Source organism: Podarcis erhardii, assembly GCF_964252035.2.
Source record: "Podarcis erhardii genome assembly, chromosome: 8".
NCBI lineage: Eukaryota > Metazoa > Chordata > Lepidosauria > Squamata > Lacertidae > Podarcis > Podarcis erhardii.
This window is the reverse complement of record NC_138499.1, coordinates 87,650,278-87,670,974: the sequence shown is the minus strand read 5'-3', so window position 1 is coordinate 87,670,974 and position 20,697 is coordinate 87,650,278. Positions and strand designations below refer to the sequence as shown.

Sequence of the window (20,697 nt, the reverse complement as noted above, 5' to 3'; positions counted from 1 at the left end):
TCACACAGATAGGTGTGAGCTTGTGGCACTTGTTTGGAGTGAATCAGACAATACTGGGTTGGGGAGGATACTTGTGACCCCCAGTTGGAGTATCAATTATTCAGCTTGGGGGGTGGTACAAAACATGTCACTTGCAGTACAAAACAAGTACAGAACTTTGGCATCAGATTGGAGGGGGTCCTAAATTTCAGGCTTCCCATTTAATAAAGCTATAGGTGTGTGCTGCACTGCAGCCTTAAGCATCCCAGGCTCTAACAGGTAAAAGACAGTTATTAAGCAAAGAATTTGCCCTGAAACTAGAGAAACAGAAAGTTGCAAAGCTTACTGTAAATGTAGCTCATGTGGAGCCACATGACATTCAAGTCACCAAGCACAAATTCAGTCACTTGAGTCTACTTAATACTGGTTCAAAATACCTAACACCACAGACATTAGCTCGGTACACCAACCAAAAACCCCAGCATCTCTCCTACTGGGGAGAATGATAGGATCCTGCCTACAGTGCAATGAGACTGCTCACTTGATACCAATGACTGAGCAAAGAGCTTGAACACTTTTAGTTGAAAGTCTTTCCATTCCCCAAGTAAATTTCAAGCATGCTACTGTTGTTGGTTTTTTACAAGAGTACTGCTCCTTGTTCTACCTTCTGTCTCTTGTCATCTCACTGGCTTATCTGTTCAGATGTTATAACGGCCCTGGACACAGGACAAGCCCACCCACGAGGCGAGGTAGCCATGCACCTGCCACTGCTCACCTGGCACCCGGCAGAGGAGGAGGAGAGGGGCATTTATTTTCAATTTCACCTGTAGTGGCAAAAACCCAGCATTTTCCTCCTATTAGCAACTGCTGAGGGCCTAAAAAGCAGAGGGTCTTTCACAGCCTCCTGCCCTCCCTCCTCCGAGCTCCTTTTAACTGGAGAGGGAAAGATCAGAAACCGGAGTCTCTTCTATATGGAAAAACTTGGCTCAGCCCCACCATCCAAAATCAAGCCTGCCCTCTTCCTGATCCCAGCCCTCTACACCCAGAGAGAGAAACTAATGGCACCTGAATCTTGCTTAATGGTGTCCGTCAGGTGCCTTTCACTGTGCTCTTTTGGGTGCCTGCTGAAGACCTTCCTATTTAGAAGCAAGACTACCCAGATGTTTGAGAAAACCTGCAGGAGGGTTGGTTGGTTGGTTTTTTTCTATAGGAAAAAACATCAGTCTCCGTCGACTCTATTCTGGTTTCAAAACTTGCCGCGTGTTTGGCAGTCCTGGCTTTGTAACCGTAAAGAAGCGACGCCTTTCTTTTCTTCCTCCTGTTGGTTTGGGGGAGCACTCTTGCTTCCCAGTTAAATCCCAAAGGAACGGGAGCGGGGCGAGGGGGCGAGCAGGGAAGGAAGGAAGGAAGGAAGGGGGAACTTGGGCCGGGCGGAGAGGGACGGATCCGGCACCCGGGGGACACCTGCGCTCCGGGGAGGGAGCCGGAGGCCGGGGCCGCTTCTGCCCGCCTTTCCCCGGCCAGCGCGGGACCAGGCAGAGCGGGACGAGGCGGCGGGGGCCGCGGGCTCCGAAACGCCCCGCCAGGTCCTCCCTCCCCCTCCCTCCCTCCCTCCGGAGACACTCACGAATTTGCGGGACTTCCCGCCTCCCCCGGGGTCTCCTCCAGGCACGGCCGTGGCGGGGGCCTCGTCGGCGGGGACCTTGCTCTTCTTCCTCTCGCGGCCGGTCCCGCGCGAGGCTCCCCCGCCGCCGCCGCCAGTGCCGCCCTCCATGGCCGGGCGCGAAGTCCGCCCAGGACGGGGGCAGCTGGGCTCTCCTCTCCCGGCGCAGCCAGGCAGCCAGGCAGTCAAGGAGCGAGCGAGGCGGGCGGGCGGGCGGCTCCTGACAGCAGCGGCGCTCGACGCCCACCCGACGGGACCTCTCAACGGCCGGGCAGCCGCGCCTGCCGAGCTCCGCCTCAGCCGGGCTCCGCCCTCCGTCACCTCACACTGGCTGCTCCGCGCGCCGCCCCGCCTCCCAGGAAACAGGCGCCCCGCCCACCGCGGCGGCGGCCGCGACGTCGCACGTGAGGCGCGGCCACGCCCCCTCGGCTCCCTCGCCCGCAGCGGCGGGAGGAACCAGGAGAGCGCAGAGATAGGAAAATGGGGTAGAGGGGCGCATGAGAGCTCGGAGAAACAACTTCCAAGATCCTTTCGGCGCTCTCTTTCTCTCTCCTCGCCTGCCAGTCGTTCTCTGCGACTTGCAGAAAGAGAAAGTGGCAGCAAAGGTACCAAGGGTAGGGGAGGAAATGTCCCTCTTAAAAATTATTACTATTATTGTTAAATTTGTATACCGCCCTTCATCCAAAGATCACAGGGCAGCTTGCAGTATACTGTAAACACACACACATATATAGCATAACAAAAACAAAAATCAAACTCCCCTGCCGGCACATTATTATAAAACAAAGAACTTTATTTGAACAAGCTTTCTTTCAGCTCCTAACACTCTCTCTGAACAACATTTTCTACTGTCGGAAAAAGGTAAAAGTGTTGTTGCAGATGACTGAGATTAGTTTATTTCCAGTCAAATATCTCCCATATACGAGACACTCTACAAGTTGCAGCAAAAGTCAAAATTGTTCCCACAAAACTCAAAAATTGTTCCCACAAAACTTGCCGAGTTGCACGCAGAAGCCTGGGGACTCTGTCAAGGCATGTAGAAGGGTTGCCATGTGTCCTCTTTTTCAGGAGTAAAATTTGAGAGAAAATGCATCTATTTGCTATCAATGGCCGTCATATTGTCCTTTTTTTGCTCTTCAAAATATGGCAACCCTATCAGACATGCCCTTTCAAATGTTTTAAAACTTTTTTTTCACTCAAACTAAGATCTGAGTTAAGAGTAGGGGTTGGGAGCCGTTGCTGCTCATTCAAAGCTGCGCTATTGTATTGGGTTTTTTTTCCAGTCACCGTTTAAAGCATTTCCAAAACCAGCCCTAAAATTGGGCATTTCGCCTTATCCTATTTTATAATAGATGCAGTTTCCCGCCTTCACAATGTAAAAACAGAATTTCTCCCATCAAAAACGAAATGTGTATCTCATTGAAGCCTATGGTGCCTCTACACTTTCTATCTCTAAGGTGGACATTTTTGGTAATAAGGCAGAACTTCTGCTGATCTCCCTTCCGAAGCCACAGAGATAAGGAAAGGAAAGCAAGGCATTGCAGAAAGAGATTTCCGGGTCTCGAGAGGAAAAACCCATTTTAAAACATCCCCAGGGGATGTAGTAGGATAGGCTTTTGTGTCTATTTAGTTGACCTTATTTTTTCATAGCTGTTTTAATTTATAAAAATTAACTGGCCATTATTGTTTATCTGTTCTTAGAGGACTATTTATTTTCCTTAATGATTTACTATGTATTGTAGTGTTAGATTAGGGTTGCGATATTTTGCCATGCACATGAAAAGGTGGGCTAGAAAAGAAATAAGTAACTTCGAAATAAAGGTATGCTGCCATTTTGGACCCCCTCTTCCCACAGCAGCTTCAACACCAACCACCTATGAATCAGGGGACCCCAGGGTGCAGCCTCTGGCACCCTGCAACCACAGTGGCTGCAACCACAGATAAACATTTGCAAAGTCCCTGGCCCATAAGCATGGAATGCTTTGGATCCTAACCAATATCTAAACTGTGGTTGGAGAGCCTGTGGTTTGGGACTCCCATTTCCATTAGCCCCAACAAGTGCAGCCAATGGTGAAGGATAACAGAATTGAATCACAGAGTTGTAGGGTTGGAAGCAGCCCCAAAGGGATGATGGAAGCTGGAGTAGCAAGCAACCTGCCACTTTATTAAGGGGGGTGGTCATGGATTGAGATTATGGCTCATGTTATAGACTCTTTGAATGGTACCCACAGGGAAGTATACCAGCTGTGCAAAAACATGTATACTGACAAACTGTTTTTAGGGCACACGTTTCTTTGCTTTTTTTTTTTTTTGCCCCATTCTGGAGACTGTAAATGAAGCCATTATCTAGAACTATGACATCTTGTCATGCTATTAGCGGCAGCGGGACTAGTTATGTACCAACATGTCACTGTTTTGTTCTGTTCATTTTGCAGCAGTCACGTTCTTGAATGAGTATTGCTATAGATATAATGAAAATTATATTTTCAAATTTAGATGTTTCCATCTTACATCAGTCATTGTAACTTGTGCTCTAATATTCTAAGTTTGAACTACATACATGGATGAGCAATACTGAGATCAGAGGAAACTGATGTTGCAATTAAAACACCATCATTTTGGACACTTCTGGGTGAATAATCCTTCATTTCAACATACTGTCTGCAGTCTTGTGGTGAATATTGTCCCTGTCTTCAGAGGCTTAGGCTGCTTGGACTCAGCTTTACAGAACCTTGCATATGTCCTTCAGACAGTAAATTAAGGTAGTGTGTATTGCAGTTTCCAGTTACTGCCCATGCACCCACACACTTCCTGAATGTGGCAAAAAAAAAGCGCTTTGTGCTACAGTGCTTCTACAACCATGAAAAGTAACTTCATACCCCCTGTAGAAGTGAAAGAAGAGACTGGGCTCCATTACTATAAGAATTTTTTAAAAAGGACTGAAAGTGACTGTACATCACACATGAGGAACCCATTTACAGTTGGGAGGGCCAAATTCCCTTCTGGACATTTATTCCTGCACTGCAGGGGGTTGGCCTAGATTACCCTTGGGGTCCCTTCCAATTCTACAATTTTATTATTCCCAGGGCCACATGTCAGTGACAAGCAGGGCTAGAGGCAAAGTGACAACAAAGGCAAATGTTTCTACAGCAGGCTACTTTCTATACAGTCCTTTGTATCCCCTCCAGACAAGCAAGAGTTTGAGGACAAATACCAGCCAGGCAAAAACACTCAATAAGGATGTGAAACAGGTCCAGTGAAGGGCCAAGCATGAGGAGAGTTCTGAGGGCCAGAAAGAGAGGCATGTGGGGACCACACCTGGTCAATGAGTCTGCTGTACAGGCTGCATGAGCGCATGTCAATGCAAGAGGCAGGGGGAGAAGGAAAGACACAAAACAGGTAAGAAAAACACCATCCTGTTGTTTAATATTTTAAAAGCATTAGTAAAATATGAGCATAAGGAAGAAAAGATCAGTTGCTGTTCTGCCATTCTACCCACAGTGAAGTCTTCATAACACTGATGGCAAGTATCTGCAAGTACAGCTTAAGACCAGTAAGACCACAGCCAAACTGAGGCACACACTGCATCAATGGCTATGTAGTCACAAAGGAAGGAGAACTTGCAGTTAAAACTAGAGAAGCCTTTCAAATTTTTGCTTGGATCCAAAAAGAACTTTATTTTTAAGGAAGTTTGTGGAAGAGATGTTTCCTGTCCACTTCTCCCCACTGTGTGCATCCCCCCTTACCCTGAAAAAGAAAATCTTCTCTGGGTGGTCTGGGGGACCCTCCTGAACAATATGGAATGTGGTTCAGGGGGGAAGAGGGGACAGGAAGCTTTCCTTTCATAAAGTTCCTTAAAATTTATTTAGGAACAAAGCCTCTGCCTGAACACATGCTCAGAAATCATGACTCATTAAAATATGTAAAGGGTCACAGAAGGGAGAAGCTCAACAATGGGAAGACTTGCCACAACAACATAACCATCTTTGGCCCAGGTCTCTCCCTACAATCCATGTAACACTTTTTTGAGAAGCAACATGACCTCTATGAAACCAAAGGTGACGTCTGTGGAAAGGTCACTCTTGGGGGTACACTGAGTTGTACATAGGTGCACAATCCAGCGTTTCCCAGCCTTGGGGTCTCCAGCTGTTTTTGGACTACAGCTCCCATCATCCCTAGCTAGCAATACCAGTGGTCAGGGATGATGGGAATTGTAGTATGAAACCAGCTGGAGGGCAAGGGTTGGGAAACCCTGCACTAGTGTGTGAATGTATCAACACTCATGCAAAACAAAATTCTCCATTGACAAGGGTTTTTTTTGGGATGCCACTTTGGTACCAAGTACGCAGTGTTACCAGAAGAAATATTAAGAAACAACACCCACCCACCCCCAGCCTTCTGTCCCTCAAATATCCCACACGGGTAAGTTTTTCCAACATGCCCCAATTTTGAAAATGAGCTGCTACAAAAATAACCTCCTATGAAGAAATCTGTGCTAAATGAACCAGCATTGTTGGGTCAGCCGCAAAACTGACCGTTCCAACCTCCATTACTGGCTCAGCAAAATATTAACCATTATCTGGTTCTCCCTTTTATCTGATTTACTTTAACACGGGACTCTGGTTGGCTTAAAAACTGGCAAACGACTGACTTTTACACTGCAGCTTTTTTGGGATTTAAAACCAGCTGCTTCAGCAGAACACCTCACATACACAAACCTGTTTCAAAAGAAGTCAGAAGAAATGTCCAAGTGCAACAGTGCTTCTTGTTGTCTGCAAGGGAGACAAAGTCACTGCAGAATGAGACCCAACAGCTGGTCACACAGCAGTGAAACAGACTTGTGTGAACATGAAATTATGAAATTCTTTTTCCACAAACAGTGGCAAAGGCACAGTCTCAAGGGGTGGGAAAGGCTCTGGGAGGACCATAAACCTCTCAATGTCTTTTGCGCCCCAGTAATTGCATGATTCAGCAGTCCTGCTGCCATCACTTAGCGACAGGACAGAGGCTTTCCACTGGAACCCGCTGCATCCTTATAGCACCACCATCCTGTGATCTCCACACTGTTCACATCCCCATGATTCAGGCATCATATCTCCACATCACTTTCTTTATCGTTATCATGGTCACCATCGTAGAACTCATTTGAAGCCTCCGGCCTGCAAGACAAGTTAACACAGGAGGAGGCCAAAAATTAAGCACAGACACTGGAAACCTGCTCACCTAAAACTGCAGCAACTACATGCTTCTGGAAAACAGCAATCTAAACAATAAGCAAAAGCCCAAATCAATGTAGTGTTGGTTCTGGGAGGCACATATCATAGTTCCTCCAGTTGGGCTGGGGTGCAAACACGGGACGCTTCTACTTGAGGGATAAACAGAAACATGCCTGCTGTAGTTCTCCTCAGAACCTCTCTCTTCAGGATCAGGCTCATCTGGGCGATCAAAATTCAGCAAATCAGAAGGGACGTCATGGATCTGGACACTGGGTGCATGGTTCAGCATCTTCAAATTCTCAAATATAGTTTGCCGAATTTGATCTAAGTACTGGTCAGAAGAGAAGAGGGGGGGGGGGAAACAGCAGGTCATATCATAGAGGCCTTCAGGTATGAAAATGTTTATAAAGTTCCAGCCACCACTCCTGCCTGGCTGTCAGAAATGCCAAGGGCACTAGATTTTCTCTTACTGCAGGAGTAGAGAAGCCATTTGGCCCAAGGGCCGACAGGAACCTGTCCAAATTGCCAGGGCCAAAACAAAAGCAAAACTCTTAAGGGAGTGAGAAGCAAAATCCCGCCCCCACAAAACATGTACCAGACACCAAGGACACAGCACTGCCCCTCTTCTCCCCCACCCTCTCTCTCACAAACAGAGCACTCCAGAAACAAAATAAAATTCCTCTCTAAGGAGCAGATGGGTCCTTTATCTAGGTCTAGGATCTTGGTGCTAAGCACAGCAGCACTAGGTTTAGAGATAAGCCCTCTGCCTACTCCTTCAGAGCAAAAGGCAGCATTTCCACCCACTCAGAGTTTGTGTGGGGTACAGAAAAATGCTGCTTTTAAAATCAAAGAGCAGACAGAGAGCTTATCTCCAATCTAAGAGCAAAGATAGGAGCTCCTTCTGCTGTCTTTTGTCTCTCTCAACGGGGCCATTGCTAATCTTAGCACGGTGACACATGTAACATAAATTAAAAATCCCTTTAATTGTCACTTATGACATCAGGTGATTAGTAACAATCTGGATGAAATCCAACAATGTGAAGTCCATGTAATATATTAGGTAAATTTGACAGGCAGTTCATAGAATTAGAAAGGCAGTGCTCAGTATATTCCAATTTAGACAGGAGTCGCACTCCTCTTAAAATATCAAGATTGCAGCTGGGTGGTCCTGCTTGATCTTGGTGTCTTCTACGCTTATGAGAATTTTTTATTCTCTTGCTTATTATGCTGTTCTAAATATGCATTTTATAGTGGACTTCCTTTAGTAATGTTTTCTTTTGAAATGGTCAAGATAATTTTTTTCCTAACTTGGCTGTGTTAAATGTGCATTTTATAGCTGACCTCTTTGGTAATGTTTTATTTTGAAATCTTTTAAGATAATATTTTAGTTTCCTGTTGCTTTGAATGTATACTTGACTTTCTTCAGTAATGTTTTATTTGATGTTTTAATGAAGGTTGTAAACCACTTTGAGATTTTTTTCTTAAAAATATAAAGCAGTATTGAATGAAATTAACAATGATAATAATAACAACTATTTGCCCAAAATGAATTTGCAGGTTCAGAATGATCCCAATCACTCTTACTCAGGCATAGGCAAACTCGGCCCTCCAGATATTTTTTGGGACTACAACTCCCATCAACCCTAGCTAAGAGGACCAGTGTTCAGGGATGTTGGGAATTGTAGTCTCAAAACATCTGGAGGGCCTGCTCTTACTGCTTGGAATGGGCTTTGGGAAACCAGAAGCACCAATGCTGCAACTTTTGAAAATGTCAAGGCCGAAGACATGGTGGGAGGCTAAAGCAGAGCTAAGTGAAATATATATGGCCAAAGTTACTTACCTGCCTCGAGTTCTGATTTTCAATTCGAGTGCTGACATCAGGGTGGAGGGTAAAGTCTGGAGCAAAGTATTCAAAGTACTCTGCATAGAGACAGACAATTAGTGTGGAAACATGCATACTGATGTTTATACATTTAAAAATAAGAAGGAAATCCATGCACAACCCCTTTCAAACAACTCTACAAGCCCATGCAACAATTAACTGAACAGCAAGCTGCAGCTCCACTCTCCTGAAGGAGCAATCTCTCTCAATGCCTTGGCTCCCTTTATGTAAATTAATGAAATCAGCTTATTTTCCAGCTGCTTAGAACTGATGAAAACATAGAATCAAATTCTGCTTCATCTATGAAGCTTTAATGCCATCAAACCAACAAATATCTTTCTATGAAACTTTAATAGAGAGTCAACACAGGGACACCCCATTTCCACTACTCTTTACTATTTGGATTGGAATTTGGTTATAGCAAAAGTACATGATAAATGATGGTCTAGGCAGATGCTGCTTCTTTCACAACATCTGTAGTATATTTTAGAGTCTTTAAATGGATAATAAATATTTTCAGTCAGTTTTCCGGTTTGAATAACGCAGAATTGTTGAGAATCAATATTGATGAGCAAATGTATTAACCACTGACAACTCCAAGTGGAAAAAGTAACAGGATTAAATAATCTGGTTTAAAATAATTTGCCTCCAATAATTAGAAAAGCATAAGCAGATATGAAAAGGGTGGCCAAAGGTTGGTCGCCACCTCCACCACGTAAATCTGCTTAACCCTCATATTTTGAAACAATCTGAAAGATGCTGTTGGGGAATTACAGATTAACCAATCCCAACCCCCAACAAATCATGCTGAAGAATTTGGATGAAGTGGATATATCCCTGCACCCAGCCCAACCCACAGACACTGCCCTTGTTGGCAGGGCAGTTCCACCTGCAAGAGATTCCCCACTGTATCTGCTGTAACAAGGGGCACAAGCTACCACTGGCAGTGTTGTTAGCAGCAGCCAATAGTAACCCCCAAAAGGGAGTGTTTCAGGGTAGAGGTGGGCTAGAACCCAAATCAGCCGGGCTGCTGCCACATGATAACAATGGGCCCAACCAGGACCTGGACACCGATATAGTGAGCTGACATTTTCCTCTGCACACCACACCTGCCCTGGCCAGCCCATGCAACAAGGTTCTACAGGTGGCAGCGGCTACTCCATGAAGCCTTGTCATTGCTTTTGAACTATCCCCATAAGTTATCTAGATACCAATAACTTGGGGAAACTAAATATTCTACAAGTGACATCAGTGACGTTTGAACATGTAGGTCCTCAACTTACCACTATATGGAAGCTCCTCACTAATTGCTTCATCTACAAGTAATGATGTTTCATAAGTCCTAAAATGAAAGGCAGACTACAGTGAAGTCTTCCCATGACACAAACCTGTGCCATTTTATATCCAAGGAAGGTGAAGCCCCAACCCATTATCAACAAAAGCTTCCAGAAGACTCACCAGCACCGGGCCACATTGCGAACTGTGTAGCCACCTCCTCCTAACACCAGGAGGGGTATGTTGAAACTCTTTACATATTCTACACATTCCCTAGGATTCAAAGTTATAAAATTTAGAAATGAATTCCTCTCAAACTTGCTTACATTCATCTATGTGTTGTACATAAACCATCCCCCTTCATATGGCTACAAATAGGTTTTGGAAAATTTACAAATAACTAACAACACAGGCTCTATTTACTCAGGTGTAGGCTCCTGAGCGTGTTAAAAGTTTGTTTCAGACTGGTCAAAAGACCATAAAAATATATGCAGCACAAAGAGTCGGTGTGAACTCTCTAAAGTCCTAAATATTGAAATGATTGAGTAATGTATATTATGTATAAATACACACAATAACTTATTCTGAGCTAAATGCTGATCTTTCATTACTGACTTCAAAGGTGAAGGTTGAAAAAAAGTAAAGAGCCTAGGTAGGTATGTACTATTAACCCATCAGTACCACCTCAAGGTAATTCTTAGTATAACTGTGGGAGGCATACACAAAGAACAACCAAAACCTGTAAACTCTGCTTATCTTGTCTTTGTGAGAAAGCAGATAATTGTGCAGGTGTGCCTTATAGAACACACTTGCTTACAGAGGGGGACAACTGATCCAAACGTGTTAACAAAAGTGTAACAACAATACCATCACTACTAGGTAAAGGTAAAGGTACCCTTGCCCGTACGGGCCAGTCTTGCCAGACTCTAGGGTTGTGCGCTCATCTCACTCTATAGGCCGGGATCCAGCGCTGTACACAGACACTTCCGGGTCACGTGGCCAGCGTGACAAGCTGCATCTGGCGAGCCAGTGCAGCACACGGAACGCTGTTTACCTTCCCGCTGGTAAGCGGTCCCTATTTATCTACTTGCACCCCGGGGTGCTTTCAAACTGCTAGGTTGGCAGGCACTGGGACCGAACGACGGGAGCGCACCCTGCCGCGGCGATTCGAACCGCCGACCATGCGATCGGCAAGTCCTAGGCGCTGAGGTTTTACCATCACTACTACAAAGCACCAAATCAACAAAGTTTTGACATAACACTACATTATTGCTCAGAAAATCAGAAGCGAATCCTCATGTGCCAGGATGAGAATCAATTCTCAGAATGGGGAGGGGGAGAGACAGGGTTTCAGACTGCTAACTACCAAGGACCAAAAAAGATGGGACACAGAGATACATTAATGCAGGGGGTCGCCAAAGTTTTTGGAGCAGTGGGCACATTTCGAATTTGGGGAAAGTGCCTGTCACAAAATGACTGCCGTTGGAGCAAAGCACAATTAGAGCAAGTACACGCACTGCTGTTTCCCCCTTCCAGACCTCATGCTTATTGTAGGAAATAAGCTGTGTCCTGCTTGTGGAGATCACATGGCAATTATTTCACACTATTAGGGAAAATAAACAAGGTGGCCACACACACACACACACACCTCTCTCTCCCTCCCTCTCTCCCCCCCCCACACACAGAGAGAGAACCATCTCTCACACACACTCACAAATGCCTCTCCCTCTCCACCCAAGTGCATCTTTCCCTCACTCAAAGCACACATTCATCCGTACTTCTTGTTCACATATGTGTTTGTCTCTTGTACTTCTTGTTCACATATGTGTTTGACCATATGCATAACTCTCCCCCTTCCAGCTCTCTCTCATACAAACACAACACTACACATGCATTTCTCATCCCTCTGCTCAAGTGCATCTCTCACAATTACACGCAGAACCCCTTCAAGGAGTGAAGCAAGTGGACACCTCCAGCTCCACAGTAACTGGCAGGCAACAAACAAGCAAAGAGGATGGACCACTAGATGAGCAGAGAAGCAATCCCTGCCACTTCTCCCCACTCGAAAAGCAACCCCTCAAAAGCAACCAGAATGCAAGAACAACCCTTTCAGCTTTGCTTTATTTTTAACTGAAGAAACCACAAAGGCTCTGATTTTTATCAGACCAGCAGCACTGTTTTTGCAATATAGTTCTTTCACCATAGCAAGCAGCTATTTAGCCTATATCAGGAAATAAATATAGTACACCTGCATTTTTCCACTGTGGGGGGCAATAGCAAGTTCATCGGAAAGCAGATTTTACTGAAGCAGAACAGGTGGAGGTGTTAAACTTTTTCTCAAACTGTTTTTCAATCACATACACACCAATTAATTCCACTGTGTTTTTCTGCTGCAGGGCTAATAGTCGCTTTGTGGGAGGGGTCAACCTCTCCCTCACCCCTCCAGCACCACTAATCCAAACAAATGTGAAGCTCCCACAGCTGCATTAAAGGGTAAAAAAGGTGGGAGATCCAATCACATCCATTTCAGTTCCAATGTGCCCTTTTACTCAACTCATTAAAGGGACTCACCCATGTCCTCTTATGCTGAGGTTAAAGCAACCAAGACGATCACAACCTAGCGAGTCAGCACCACACTTAATGGAGGCAAAGAAGAAGAAATGAGGAGAAAACAACAGTATTGGTGCACTAGCTACTGATTATCCAAAACACTCACAACAGAATATCAGGAACGCATCTCATCCCAGCCAGCCCACCTATCTCCCAACCCTCCCCCCACTAGTTCTTCTGTGTGATCACCAAAGGAAATGCAAGTCCACACCCATGACTCTCACTGCTTAGGTCTTCCATCCTCTTACCTGCAGCACTATGCACGTGGGCTGATAGAACTCTATAACTTGATTAATGACTGGTTGGAAGAGGTGTTTGTAACCTTCAAAGAGAAGACAAGACTCTGCTGTTATAGCTCCTCTGCTGCAATCTGCACAGAAGACAGAATATCCAGCAAGGGCCAAGAGAAGCCTCCCACTTACTTTGGTCATCAATGCCATCACGCAAAGGTACGTTCAGACAGTAATAACGGCCACTCTCAGCTCCCACTTCGTACATGTCACCTAGCAGGTGAAAGCGGGGCAAAGTGCAGAATTCAAACTTTGATTTTTAAAATAGCTAATCCATAGCCTGAAGAAATCCCATTTCCATTTTTAGCTAACCACTGGAACATCCCCACACTAATGTACCTATCCTATATCTAAGCACTCTGCAGGTATCCAAAATGAAATCTGTATTGCATCTTTAATCCAGCTTATAATAAGTAATAAAAAGTTTTTTACCTGTACCAGGGAAGAAGTAGTTTCCATATTTGTGAAAGGACACTGTCATGACACGGTCTGTCAAATAAAAAGCCTCCTGAACACCATCTCCATGATGGATATCTATGTCAATGTACAGGACACGTGGGTGATATCTGTCAGAAACCCAAAGACATGTTAGAGAAGCAGGTGGAAGCTGGCAACACCAGGGTGAAATCCTGTATCCAAGCTGCACAGCCACTCCCCTCACCCAGTTGCCAATCCAAGTTTCTTACTCACCAAAAAGGTGTATTTCATGTCGTAGATCAGAAAGGGAAACATTTGTATGTAATTTATAGTTGGGCAGCAGAATGGGATTGGAGACAAGCAGGTAATGTGTTTAAATTATCTGTAAAGCCAGACTGGAGGAGGAGGAAGGAATAACTTAGTCTTCTTGATGAAGGGAGTGGAAGCCAGTGTAATTTATGCCAGTTTAAGTTAAGCAAGCATAAAGTGCACCAGATCCAAACCCCATTCAGGGTGGGGTTTTCAAACACAAGACTGCACCAAAAAATGCCAAGCCAGAGCTTAATTATTGCACTTCTTAAACTGGAACAAAAAAGTGCAGGTAGGAAAGAAGTGTACCACATCTGGACCAACTAAACAAGAATTATCACATTATGATCAAACACTTGAAGAAGGTTCAATGGAAAGGGAATGGGAAGGGTCACCAGCACCAGAGAAGCCATTTAGACACACAATCTCTAGTGCAGCTCCATTATGCCATTTACAGCACCACCAACTCCCCCCTCTGCCTATGCACCACTTGCCCCAACTCCTTACTTGAGAAGCTCCAAGATGCCGATCACAATGTCATTGACATAACAAAACCCAGAAGCCTGAAACACAAAAAAGGCAAAAGTGAGTCAGTGAAAAGCATCTAAGTTTTCTTTACCCTCCAAAGCAAGGAAAGTAGACTTGCCTCATTACCTCAAACTTCTTGGCATGGTGAAGACCTCCAGCCCAGTTTATTGCAATATCACAGATCTAAGGACAGAAGGAGGACATTAGCTCAAATGAAAGAGGATTATGCTGCCTTAACAGCAATACTCACCAAGGGATGATGAATCCCTATATCCTAAGCTACCCCATTCACTCTGCTGACTGCCTTTGCAAAAAAACAACAACAAACTGTTAAGGCTATCTGAGTTATAGTTTTGTACCCATGAGAGTATTTAGCATTTATACTTCCTAGCATTCTAAGCACTTCATTGCACTCCTCACAAAAAAACCTGTATGGTCGGTCAGAATTAGTACCTCCATATTGGAGATGGGAGGCTAAAAACCACCAAGTGAATTCATGCCCCAGATAGGATTTGAACTGGGGGGTTCCTGAGCACCCCACCATGCCATATCAGATATCATAAAGCTCCCCCAGAGTCAATGATTATGAATACCATTTTAGTTGCACACAAAAATTACAGAGCAAATTTTAGAGCGATCTGGTTGACAGCAACTTAAGGATGTGAAGATGACATCACCTTGTTACCTTATTATTCAGTTGTGTTGCTCCTTGCAATGAAGCCCCAGTATATCGAGAACAAAATTCAAACAGCCCTGGGAACACTGGACTACGAGAGAACACAAAATTACACTTAGTTCAGGATAACATGGCAGAAACTTTCCAATCCAAAATAACTATTTGGGTATGGAAGATCTGACCATATCGCTAGATGTGAATAAGAAACACAAGACAGGCAAGGCAACGTTTTTGTTTAGCAGCCACAGTTGAAATAGGAGTGTGCAAGTCGTCTAATATTTAAGAACTCTTAATCTGCAAGGGTCCATGGTTCTACTTGCCAAGACAAGTGCCTATCCCCAGCAAACATGACAAGCCCTCTCCCAATCATGGAGCAGGGACTGGGCATCACCCACAATTGGAAACACAATTGTGTATCCAGAGATGCTCCAAGTACCCTGAAATAACAAGAAGAGGAAGAGTTTGGATTTGATATCCCGCTTTATCACTACCCTAAGGAGTCTCAAAGTGGCTAACAATCTCATATCCCTTCCTCCCCAACAACAAACACTCTGTGAGGTGAGTGAGGCTCAGAGACTTCAGAGAAATGTGACTGGCCCAAGGTCACCCAGCAGCTGCACTTGGAGGAGCAGGGACATGAACCCAGTTTACCAGATTACGAGTCTACCGCTCTTAACCACTACACCACACTGGCTCTGGAAAGTCCATAAACAGCATTCCCACTACTCCTGTTCCCTGTATTGTCTCTGCTAATTGAGGTGGCATACAGAGCAAGACTAGCTGTATCGTCCTTCTATTTCTCCAACCCCCTTTAAAGCCATGCAAGTTGGCGGCCATCACTACATTTTGCAGTCTCAAATTCCACTATGTGATGTTTAAAAAGGTACTTCCTTTTGTTTGCCTGTATCTTCCCACCTTCGGATTCATTGGGTGGCCCTAGTGCTTAGGGGTATACTGCCTCTGACCATGGAGTCTCCTTTTAGTAATAATGGTTACTGATGGACCTATCCTCCGCAACTCTTTCAAGTAGCCAAGGAACTGTGCACAAGGGCAGAATCACCCATCTCTTTCAGTATTGCACAATTGTAGCTGCACAGAGAAGTCCAATCAGCCTGGAGAGGGTGGTAAGGGGTGAATACAGCAGTGCTTGCCAGGTCCACGTAGGGTTTCACGTAGGGTCTGAGGGCTGGCTCTGGTTGCTTTTGAAGCTCTCCTTATTGCTGTCTCTCAAGATGACATAGAAAGCTGAGAAAGCTTGTCAGAACAGAAATGTCTTCAGATGTTTCCAGAAAGTGCAGCTAGTGGGTGACTGCACTATCTAAGCAGGAACACTGCTCCTCAAAACAGGGGCCACCACACTAAAAGCCCTGCTCCAAGTTACTTCTGAGCAGGCTTCTGATATCTTTGCGGCTTGATGGAGAAGCTCTCCTTACTCCTACTGGGTACGGCTGTCTCTCAAGTGAGTTGGTCATTGGTATGTGAGACCCAGCCCAGTAGGAGTGTCACTTTCCCTTTTGAAACTTGTCCTGGTAGCAGATTAGCAGCCAGTGCGAATCCAGAAAATACAGTGTTGCATGCTGTCGGCCATTGGCTCCCGCAAGCAACCCAGCTGCCATGTTCTGCACTAGCTGCAGCCTCTGGGCCAACATCAAAGTAACCCCACATAAAGCACCTTGCAGTAATCTCCCCCTTGAGCTTGACAATGCATGGATGACTGTAGGCACACAGTAATATTGTGTGTGTGTGTGTAAGAAAGCACGGCTTTGCCAGTCCTTAGGCTTTAGTAAGCCTCCTGGTGCTCCCGTAAGCAGGGCCAACCCAAGATATTTCAGCACCTGAGGTAAACCACAAAATGTTCTGCAGTGGTCTAAGTATGACAGGAAACTATGTTTTCCTCAGTATTTTCTAGCCTAACTCCATGTGCTTTAACATCACTTCAAGAATTAGGAACCTTTTAGACTTTTCTTAATTAAGTCATAACTCTTCTCTAAAAAGCTTTGGTGACATTAAGATTTCTGCATATGAGATCTTCAGCTCTACTACAATAGTACACATCCTTGGGGAAGCCAGGAAAATAAGCAAATATTTACTGTTGGCTTATGTTCATAGAGCACATGAATAAAGGCTGAATGAGTGCCTTCCACTTATCTCCCCCTAGTCAATCTCTCTGCATGGCATTCCATTTCCCTTCTCACCCCACATTCACATCAGTCAATCATCTACCCTTCTACATCCTCACATATATTTCCACATGTAAATCTTTATGTTTCTAACCAAACAAAGACATTATCTTATTTCTTCTGTCATTCACATCTGTAGTAGATTTATTTAGCAAAAATTTTAAACCACTTGATTATATGCAGAACCCCCAAGTCGTTTACAAAAAAATGAAACAAACAATATTGCAATTAAAGACCAGTACTTTTTTGTTCGAGCAGGCATTTGGGACCTCTGTAATATCCACCCTGCCCACACCACACATTTTGGGTCCTATCTACCTGATGCATCTAGAAGGTATGCAGCACTTACCAGTCATCCCCCACATTGAAAGCATTGAGGCTCTTGGTGAATCCTTGCATGTTATTTGGAGACACTCGCTGAAGGAAGTCAATGTAATCTTCTGAATGAAAGCGGCACATATCATGCTGAGATGCTTGATATGGTTTAAATACCTGCAAGAGAAATTTCTCCCATTCAGGACTGAATTCAACAGCAGAGCAAGGCTGTACAGCCATCAGACTCAGAGTTCCAGTTTACACTATCCCTAGTCAGACTTCTATATTCATGCTCACCATGTCAAGTGAGCTGCCGCAGTTTTATGAACTTAATGAACAGAGCCTTCCTCCCAGACCTGAAGCTGCAGAGGTGGATAGGAATTGTCCTGGCAATTGTGCAGCAAATCCCATTCTCAAAGTTGGGTATCACAGCCAAATACGTAACAATTGCGGGAAAGGGAGGGGGGCTTTCTTAGCACAAATTGGAAACGGGAAGGTGAGAAAACTAAAATGCTCTGGCTTGGTGGCAAAGTCAATAAAATTGCTGAGTCCTGCCTCCAGTGATTCCACACTTTGCGAGAGGCTTTACATGTAGTGTATGCAGATTCTGAAATATACCTACAAAGGAATGGATCAAAATATCCTAAAATAAATATTACTGCCTTGAAACCAGGAGCTGTCTTTGACCCAGTAAATGCAATGCTTACAATCATCTTCTTATAGAGTCCATAGTGCAGAACCAGACTGTGGGTCAGTGCCAAGCGATGAGGCTTCATGGGATGTCCCGCTCCTAACACAATAAGAAAGAAAGAAAGAAAGAAAACACTGTGAAATCAACATCCCCATACCAGAAACAAAGGTTCATTAAGACCTAGCTCATTACTAGCACTTAGAGAAAGAAGTGCAACCGGAGATAAAAGTAGTATTGCGGGCGAACATTGTGCTGAAACATATGAGTCCCTTATAGCAGAAGTATAGCTCCATTGATTGAGGTTTACATGGTTAAGAGCAGTTGAGTGAAGTACCAATTGGTTTCATTCCTTGTCTAAACACATAGCCTCACTACATCTTTTCATAAGAGTGTTCCCTAAATTAAATAAATATAGGTTCCACATTTATGTATGTATGGTTGCTTGGTGATGTGGGGTTTTTGTTTTGGTTCAGTCAAAATATCCTTTCAATTTCCATCCCCCTCACAGCCGTGCTTGGTTAGGAAGACAGGAGAGGGCTATCTTGGTGGCTTCTCCCAGACTCCCCCCCACCCCCTAAGACCGTGATCATTATGACTATTAATTTACTTATTATGACTATGTCAAATGGGGACTCGGAGCGGAAAATAAGAATAATAATAATAATTTTTTATTTATACCCCGCCCTCCCCAGCCAAGGCCGGGCTCAGAGCGGCTTACAAGCAATAATAAAAACAAGATGAATGATTACAACTTAAAAACAAAATTAAAATACAACATTAAAATAATGAAACATTAAAATATTAAAATGTAGCCTCATTGCAGGAGGAGAAGGAAAAGGGGGAAAAAAAGAGAGAGGGAGGGAATCAAATTGGCTCCAAGCCAAAGGCCAGGCGGAACAACTCTGTCTTACAGGCCCTGTGGAAAGAAATCAGATCCTGCAGGGCCCTGGTCTCATGAGGCAGAGCGTTCCACCAGGCTGGAGCCAGTGTTGAAAAGGCCCTGGCTCTGGTTGAAGCCAATCTAACTTCCTTAGGGCCCGGGACCACTAGGGTGTTGCTATTTATGGACCTTGAGGCTCTCCGTGGGGCATACCGGGAGAGGCGGTCCCGTAGGTACGAGGGTCCTAGGCCGTGAAGGGCTTTAAAGGTCAAAAGCAGCACCTTAAATCTGACCCCGTACTCCACTGGAAGCCAGTGCAGCTTGAAAAGCACTGGGTGAATATGCTCCCATGGCAGAGACCCCGTGACGAGCCTCACTGCAGCATTCTGCACCCGCTGGAGTTTCTGGGTCAGCTTCAAGGGCAGCCCTGCGTAGAGCGAATTACAGTAGTCCAGCCTGGAGGTGACCGTCGCATGGATCACTGTGGCCAGGTCGGGGCGGGAAAGGTAAGGGACCAACTGCTTGATGTGGCGAAGGTGGAAAAATGTCGGCTTGGCTGTTGCTGTAACCTGCGCCTCCCTGGAAAGGGAGGCGTCAAGGATTACACCCAAACTCTTAACGAAAGGCAATGGCACTAATTGGGCCCCCGCAAGAGAAGGGAGTTGGTCCCTCATCCCCATGCCATCCCGACCCAGCCAGAGGACCTCTGTCTTCGAAGGATTTAGTTTCAACCGGCTCCCACGAAACCATCCAGCCGCAGCTTCCAAGCATCTGGTCAGTGTGTTCGGGGTCGAGTCAATTAAATGAAGAGGCAATCAAACGACTACAGAGTGAAAACTAGATATAAATAGAGAAGATCCACGAGAGTGGATTTAAAAGGGGTTGGGGAGGAAGCGAAACCTCCGTGACTGGAACTCCTGCTGCTTATTTTTAAAGCGGGGGCTGTTTTCTGAAGGGCGGGGGCAGCGGGCCCCTCGGCAGCAGACGGCCCGCTCCGCCCCGCCCCGCCCGGCAAGACCTTTTCCGACCCACCCCCGGCTCCCCTCGCACCGGCCCCCGCAGAACCCGCCGCCGCCGCCGCCGCCGCGCTGCGCACCGTAGTGGAAGTTCCCCACGTCCGGGTCGTAGAAGTAGGCCACCGTCTTCGCCATGGCAACCCCTCGCGGAACGGCCCCGCCGAGTAACGGGCGACCCGCGCGCTGCAAACGCCGCCCACGTCACCACGCCGCCGACGCACACACGGAGGCTCCGCCCACAAGTGAAGCGCAACACCGCTCGCTCGCCCAGGCTCCTCCTGGCTTCTCACCAGGCCGCTCTCGCGAGACCCAAAACGAGAGACGTGGGAGGAGCGTGGGCGGAGTTATAGCACAACTTGCTTGGCCTCCGTCGGTCGGGATTGGCGCGTCGGTAATGAAAGTAAATCGTGGCTCCGCCCCTCTCTGCCCTGCGCACGCGCACAGGCCGCGATCTCTGCGGCGGTCCTGTTTTGAGCCAGCTGCAGCGAAGGCTCAAGAAAAGCAAACAGAATAGGAAGTAATTACATATCTGTCGATATCGATATCTGTTTATAGATATGTATACGATTACTAAAGGTCCGGAGAAAGAAGGGGAAACCTTCCATTTTATTTATTTATTTCTTAAAATGTGTACTTCTTGATTGTGAAAAACCTCAAAGCTGTTTACAAAAAGGTAAAATCAAGAAAAATCCACAACTCTGCTTTAAAGCATTCAAACGTTAAAATACCAAAGCAGATTAAAATCACTTCCAACTTTCTAAGCATCTGGG

At 45.5% G+C, this 20,697-nt stretch overlaps 2 protein-coding genes across 3 annotated transcripts in view; both read right to left on the bottom strand.

Annotated features, from left to right (window-relative positions):
• The window catches only part of DIAPH1 (diaphanous related formin 1), a 77,934-nt gene extending 76,166 nt beyond the window's left edge, over positions 1-1,768 (bottom strand). The window contains exon 1 of the mRNA XM_081872938.1: positions 1,607-1,768. Coding sequence (XP_081729064.1) covers positions 1,607-1,753 — 147 coding nt within the window. The 5' untranslated portion in view covers positions 1,754-1,768. The remainder of the gene's footprint in view (positions 1-1,606) is intronic.
• A 3,274-nt stretch (positions 1,769-5,042) lies between these two features.
• Positions 5,043-20,161, bottom strand: HDAC3 (histone deacetylase 3). 2 transcript variants are annotated; one of them, XM_081872802.1, is made up of 15 exons: positions 20,008-20,161; positions 18,048-18,130; positions 17,375-17,517; positions 14,855-14,936; positions 14,296-14,352; positions 14,149-14,204; positions 13,348-13,481; positions 13,048-13,128; positions 12,874-12,947; positions 12,587-12,651; positions 10,199-10,288; positions 10,024-10,082; positions 8,699-8,778; positions 7,032-7,189; positions 5,043-6,801 (listed from the first exon to the last, which is right to left on the bottom strand). In XM_081872802.1, exons 1-15 carry the CDS (start codon positions 20,060-20,062, stop codon positions 6,732-6,734), a joined length of 1,287 nt encoding a protein of 428 aa, XP_081728928.1. In that variant the 5' UTR covers positions 20,063-20,161; the 3' UTR covers positions 5,043-6,731. The 2 variants fall into 2 exon arrangements, with proteins under 2 accessions (XP_081728928.1, XP_081728927.1); XM_081872801.1 differs by lacking the exon at positions 5,043-6,801 and having other exon boundaries at positions 6,834-7,189.
• Between the last annotated feature and the right edge of the window lie 536 nt (positions 20,162-20,697).

Excerpts from the sequence above, each read along its gene's own strand:
- HDAC3 (XM_081872801.1), bottom strand. The coding sequence starts at position 20,062 with ATGGCGAAGACGGTGGCCTACTTCTACGACCCGGACGTGGGGAACTTC. Across the intron at positions 14,353-14,854 it reads CAACACAACTGAATAATAAG|ATCTGTGATATTGCAATAAA; the intron begins GTAACAAGGTGA and ends TTCTGTCCTTAG. Across the intron at positions 13,482-14,148 it reads GGCATCTTGGAGCTTCTCAA|ATATCACCCACGTGTCCTGT; the intron begins GTAAGGAGTTGG and ends GGTTTCTGACAG.